This window comes from Lactuca saligna, chromosome 3 (genome assembly GCF_052625555.1).
Source record: "Lactuca saligna cultivar CGN05327 chromosome 3, ASM5262555v1, whole genome shotgun sequence".
NCBI classification, from domain to species: Eukaryota; Viridiplantae; Streptophyta; class Magnoliopsida; order Asterales; family Asteraceae; genus Lactuca; species Lactuca saligna.
This window is the reverse complement of record NC_136419.1, coordinates 5079742-5086156: the sequence shown is the minus strand read 5'-3', so window position 1 is coordinate 5086156 and position 6415 is coordinate 5079742. Positions and strand designations below refer to the sequence as shown.

Sequence of the window (6415 nt, the reverse complement as noted above, 5' to 3'; positions counted from 1 at the left end):
TAGTAGCAGTGGGTCTAAGGCCACAATGTCGACCCACTAGTAGGAATTGTATGATTAGATGATTGTCTCTGTGATATTCATCTAGGGTTGCCACTACCTGTGTTATGTTTATGTGTTTGTATGATATCATGCTATGTGCTAGCGATAGTAGGGGATGTAGTCCCCAGGTTACCGGTCGATAGGGCCGAAGGGGCAGTCATGCCCAACCATGCTAAATAGATTATGTGATACGTGTTATGTGGTAGTGGTAGGGGTGAAATAGTCCCCAACATTCGGTCGAAAGGACCGAAGTGGAGACCAGCACCCAGATTTGCAAGTCAGTATCCGGTCAAAAGGACCGAAGGGGAGACCAACACCCAGTTATGCTAGTCAGTATCCGGTCGAAAGGACCGAAGGGGAGACCAGCACCCAGATATGCTAGTCAGTATCTGGTCGAGAGGACCGAAGGGGGAGACCAGCACCCAAATATGCTAGTCAATATCCGGTCGAGAGGACCGAAGGGGTAGGTCGGGCACCCAGATATGTCTGACAATATTTGTATGTTATGTGGTTATTTGGTATGCGGTACGATAGGGGAACTCACTAAGCTTCGTGCTTACGGTTTTTAGTTGTTGTTTCAGGTACCTCTTCAGCCAAGGGGAAGGAGCTGGCGCGGTAGCAGCATATCACACACACGCTCTTGTTTTTCCGCACTATGAGACATTCTGGGATTTGTACTCTGATATTATTATGATTTACGTTCTGGTTTACAAACGCGAGACATGTTTTATTAAATAATATGGTCGAATGATATTTTGTTACAAACGTTTTGCAAATCACTTAATTAAAAATGAAATTTTTGGTCCATAATTTTTAGGATGTTACACCGTGCATTAACCCTAACAACTTTCCACAAATGTGAGCCGCAACCCACCTTTTTCTGTAAATGACACAAAACACCCAAGTACGTAAATAATATACAAATATAATTAATAAATATTTACCTTTTAAACCCTACACAAATAAGAATGTTAAGTTTGTATCATATTATATATTTTCAACACTACAAATATTATAACAAAATAGGTTAATATGATTAATACAACAATAATGATTTCTCAAATAGTTTCCATTGAGATAAAACTTATTCAAAGTCTTAAGATTTCTATGGCGTCTATAGTTTCACTCATTATCTAGGCAGGGTAACGACTAGGGATTAATTAGGGATTAGACGAGATTTTTACAACACTGGATTTTAGTGGTGTAGGTTAGTATTGGCTTCGGTTAATGGATTTAGTTGGTTAATGGTTAATATCGTTTAAACATAATGGTCTAAAATGAAATAAAAATAAAAAAGAATGTTGCTATAAAGTGAAAAACAAAAGTACATTACTACAAAAAATGAAAATAAGAAAAACAGAAAGTTTGTATCCTATATTGAATGATTATGTGCATATAACTATATTAATGATTGTGTTGTATCCCATCTTGAATGATTGCATGGTATATCAGAAAACATATCGCTAAAAAAGTGAAAATCAAAAAGGAAGTTAATATAGCACCTTGAAATCTTGAATGATTGCATGCGTATAACCATATTAATATAACTGAATACAACTACCCTTTAAATTTTAAATTCCTTATATAATCACATACCATATATTTAATATTTAATATGTGGTTGGTTTTTTATGATCATCTCATATGTATTGATCAAGCCATACGATTAGAACACAATGCCCAAGACAATAGATGCAATTGATGCTAGCATTCCAAGGAACCAATGTTTGTTTCCATAAGTAAAATTAATTGATCATAGATTTACGCAAATATCAACCTTCGTAAATCAGAATCACAACTTTAGCAAACTTGTAAAACTTTCCAGTACGATCCAGATGAATACTCATCTGGAAGGCCATCAACCCACAAAATAAACATATCAGAAAAGTTAAAAAGATTACTACTCATAATCATATAATCCAAATCTTTAAGAATTCAAAACGTCACTCATATCCAAAATCCTAATCTTTCCATATAGCATTTCAAACTAGCTAAATCTAATGGCCAAGATTATTTTATTAGTATATGAGAGTACAGATATACAACAAAAAGTGAGGGGGGTTTTATTTTTTTCACGAGATTCAAATGGTGAGGTTTTCTTGAATGGCGAAAAAAGTGCCGACAATATTACCACCCAAATCAGGGAAAGTTGGGCAACCGGGAAGCGGGTTGACGTGACCGGTCCGATTAACTTCAACCGGATATTTGAGAAGGTGAGCTCTCATATCACTCACTTCATCCGCCGCATATTGTTTCCAGTTCGATTCACTCAGCAATCTCACCCTCCGAACACACTCGATGCTCTCTGGTCTCTCAAAATCACTCTCCAATATACCCATATGCTCCGCCCAAAGCGACATCCTGTATCCAAATACCTGCAACCAAAAAAACATTTTATTTTTCACAATTCGTTTCTTCATATTTTGATTTTCATGAAAATAAAGAAATGTTTGTTAGTTACCTGGCCATGTGGGCTGGATCGTCTGTGTGCCCATGTATGATAAGGCTGATACGCACCCATTGCGATTTCAGTGTCTCTAGAACCTTCTAATGACCGTTGATTAATGTTTGCAGATCCCAATATCACATACTCATCGTCCACTATCATTCCTTTCGAGTGTACATATATCATAAACCGCCGACTCTTCCTACTAAGCGACTTTTTTTTTTTTTTTTTACAAGTAAAAAAAATATTGTATATTATCAGTTGTCACAAATAAAATAATCAAGAAAACGTGACACGATGAAGATTATAGGAATGTACTTGAGGGGTATTTGCGGAATTTGACCCTTTATCTTCCGAAATTGGTTCGACGCCATTGGAGGACTCACGAGTGCCAAGACAGAAAAAGTTCAAGTAATCTTGTGGCTCGTATACATTATCGAGTCCGACTTCTTGTAAAGCCTTGTAGATTACTTCGTACATCATTTGCATTGTTTTATTCTGTAACAAAATATTTGTTATTATATTTAGTTAATTTTGATAAGTATAAAGTTTAAAAAGCTATCATACCTGCCAAAAAAGAATTCTTTGAACAGCTGCACTTGTAGGACTACCTTCCGGCCACATTGGAATGACGATATACACAGCAAATCTCTCGTTTGCTCTAATTTTATTAGCAATTTTTAGAGCGATTTCCATTGGTATTAAATTGTTTGCACCCAAAGTTTTGTAATTACTCCAATTAAATGAAGACCCAAGGAAGTATTGGTTTTCAATATATATGAAATGCTGAGCAGCACGAATTGCCTTCACATATGCTGTATGTATGCTCATGTCTATCAGCACATTCTTCCCACATACCAGGTTCTGTTTCAGCGTAATAAAGAAATGTTAAATCAAAGAAACAGGAATTTACTTTCATTGATTATAATTTCTTCCTATTATCATACCATGCTTGTGGCATCTTTGGGGTCATCAGGAAAGCCTTTAACAGAGTTGGAGTCGATTGAACGAAACACCTACACATCATTCAAACATTTAAAAGGGAAAAACACAGGCCTTAAGTTTTGAGGTTGATGATAAGAAGAAGAAGAAGAAATATATATACCTGGACATGCCAGCGCTCTGGATCCCATTCATCTGTGCAATGGGCTTCATCAATTCTTACTATATCAGGAATCCTATCAATTTTAAGTAACGAATCATCAGAAGATTTCTTGATTCTGCTAATCCCATGTGGCGTTGAAGCCCTCAGCCATCTTTCCTCAAAGTTCTTGAGCACATCATATGCTGCTGGACCTTCAATTCTGCTATGCAAATCATGCCATGGCTCTCTTGGACAACCAGTGGTAGGTCCCTATTTAGTATTTTCACATCAAATCAAAACTCCTCCTTATATAATATAAATACTCTAATTCAAATTCAAAGAAAATAAAAGTGAAATGATTTAAGAGGTTGTTACAGTGTAATTAGGTTGGTGATAGTCGTCTTTATGCAAAGTTTGTAACGTGCTGAAAAGTGGATGTCCAGGTGTATCATAACGCCCATTACATAAATCAAGACCTCCAACAAATGCCATTATTTGTCTTCTGTAGTTTCCAGCATCAGCATCCACTATCACAGTCTTCTGATGATGTGTATATATGGTTTCAACCTCCTGTGTAAGTGGTAAGTGGTAACACACATTCAAAATTCAATACAAAATACTAGAAAATGATAAAAGATTAATAATTATATATGAATTCAATTAATACCTGTTTCTTGGCCCAACTATGCCCCTTCCCAGCAGAACGGGGGCAAAGTAGTACTTTCACTGAAGAATGCTTAAAAAACCTCCGAGTTTCTTCATCATTAGTTCCCATGACACCTTGCTATAAAAAAAATGTTATCTTAATAATAGGTATAATATGTAAGTGTATTGTAATGTAGTGAAAATAAAATAAACACACTTACAGTTTTGATTCCCAAGATGCTTCTAGAAGTAGGATCATCCCATATAAGAAGAAGCACTCTAACACCTTCTGAAGACTTAGCTTTCAAAAGATCACCCAATATGCTATCTTTTCCACCTTCACCATTGCGAACAAGTTGAACACTATGAACCACAGACCACCCTGTAATGTAAATCAACTTACGTGCATTCTTGATAGCTTCACAAATATCATGCCAACAATCTCCATTTCCATACATCAAACCTCCATCCAGTTGCATATTTGGAAGGTAACCTTCATCCACATGAGCATCTTGATAAAGGGTAACTCTGCCTCCTCTTCTTAGAGGAAAATATGTGCCTAAAACACCATTAAACTCTAGGTCTAAAGGTACTCTTGACATTGGTATGTATTGAAGATAAAGAGTCAATACAGCTCCAGGTTTACATGGTTTCCCACTTGCGTTAAGAACTGGGAAGGTGCCTTCGATAGCTGCACCGGAGATTAACTGTTCAACCGGGACACCAACTGCCCCTATGAGTTGGGAACCTACGACATCACTGTCCTTGACTACAAATTGTACTTCAGCAGAATAATGTGCGACAGGGACATAAAAGTGCTGCATCCAAACAGGGTTCTCATTGTTGTTTATGACGAAGGTTCTTGCGATTACAGCATTAGCTATTGAAACGGTGACGTATGGGTCACTGGTGACCTTTTCAGGTTTACCATCCTCGGTCTTGGTCTTTCCTCCGGTGAGTGATGGCAACCTCCCAAACATTTGACCTAATCTGTTGTGAAACATATCCATGTTTGGCAAGTTTTTCGCCTCTTTCACCCTTATATCTAGATTCCCGTGTAGTAATAGAACTCTGAGAGATGCATCGGAGGTCTTGAATGGGATGATCTGTACACTGTGTCCGTGCTGCGATCCGTCGTAAGGTGTTTCAGCCATCTTAAAAAGAAGATCAGAATTCAATTTTATGGAGAGGTTGGAGAGGAATTATAGATCAAAGAACTGTGAAGGGTACCCAGTTCACAATATTGTGCAAGATCAAGTTTTTCCAAGTCTTGATTTCACAGAGACATTTGATCAAACAAATGGTGGGTCAACTTATATCTGAGAAATTGGAAGCTTGGAATGGCAAATCAAAAGCTAGCCGTATGAGGAATTTGATCTATAGAGAGCTCTAATGGATCGACGACTTGAAAGAATGGGTTCAATAGGATGTGCTGATAAACCCACAAGATTTGAACTGGTAAAAGAATTGGGACTGGCGAAATGCAGGAGAAGATGGAGAAATCGGATTACAATAATGGAGAAGGTGAAATGGTCCACTTCCATTCAGTAGTTATAAAAAAACGAATCCTATTCAAGTCTTGAAGTCCAAGGCTGCCCGATTAAAAAATTTAAAATGCAGGCTGCTGAATACAACTTGTATGACTGGTAACAGAACGCAAAGAAAGAAATTGGGGAAGATTGGAACAATGTATTTGACGCGTATCGAAATTGAACCCTTCCGATCAAATTAATCAAAAATATTTCATTCTTGTGACTTGTCCGAAGAATCCGAAATTCGGGCGTAAAAAATCTAAAAAAATACGAGAAGTCCGTCGTTGAATAATAATGAATATGGATAGTGTGAATATGAGATAAAAGAATCTAAAAAGAAGCAAAACAGGTTAAAGAATAAATATTTAGTGGGGGGGGGGGGGGGGGGGGGGGGTCAACTCTTATCTTGTCTTGTTAGTCTCTGCATTTTCAATTTGTTGCATGTTGGTTTCATTTTGTTTCAGTTTATCTAAAATCTCCATTTTACTCATGTTTATTATTATTATTATTATTTCTATTTTAAATTGTTACAAAATACTCCACCGAATTATCAACCTTGTTTTTCTTTCCAGAACCACTATGATCAACGATCTTTTTTCTATCCGTAAATGCTGCCATCACCAATATTCTTTCAATTCTATCTATGAAACTATCAGCTTACTTATAGTT

At 36.9% G+C, this 6415-nt stretch overlaps 1 protein-coding gene across 1 annotated transcript; it reads right to left on the bottom strand.

Annotated features, from left to right (window-relative positions):
- Positions 1–1925: 1925 nt before the first annotated feature.
- Positions 1926–5974, bottom strand: LOC145034300 (phospholipase D gamma 1-like). The gene is made up of 9 exons (XM_078982679.1): positions 4436–5974; positions 4237–4353; positions 3945–4139; positions 3591–3839; positions 3433–3501; positions 3053–3349; positions 2804–2983; positions 2501–2698; positions 1926–2414 (listed from the first exon to the last, which is right to left on the bottom strand). The coding sequence occupies exons 1-9, from the start codon at positions 5366–5368 to the stop codon at positions 2121–2123; spliced, it is 2532 nt and encodes an 843-aa protein (XP_078838805.1). The 5' UTR covers positions 5369–5974; the 3' UTR covers positions 1926–2120.
- Positions 5975–6415: the final 441 nt, after the last annotated feature.

Coding starts and splice junctions, on each gene's coding strand:
- LOC145034300 (XM_078982679.1), bottom strand. CDS start 5,368: ATGGCTGAAACACCTTACGACGGATCGCAGCACGGACACAGTGTACAG. Junction 4,140..4,236: donor ATAGTTGGGCCAAGAAACAG/GTATTAATTGAA, acceptor CCACTTACACAG/GAGGTTGAAACCATATATAC. Junction 2,984..3,052: donor AAAGAATTCTTTTTTGGCAG/GTATGATAGCTT, acceptor ATTTTGTTACAG/AATAAAACAATGCAAATGAT.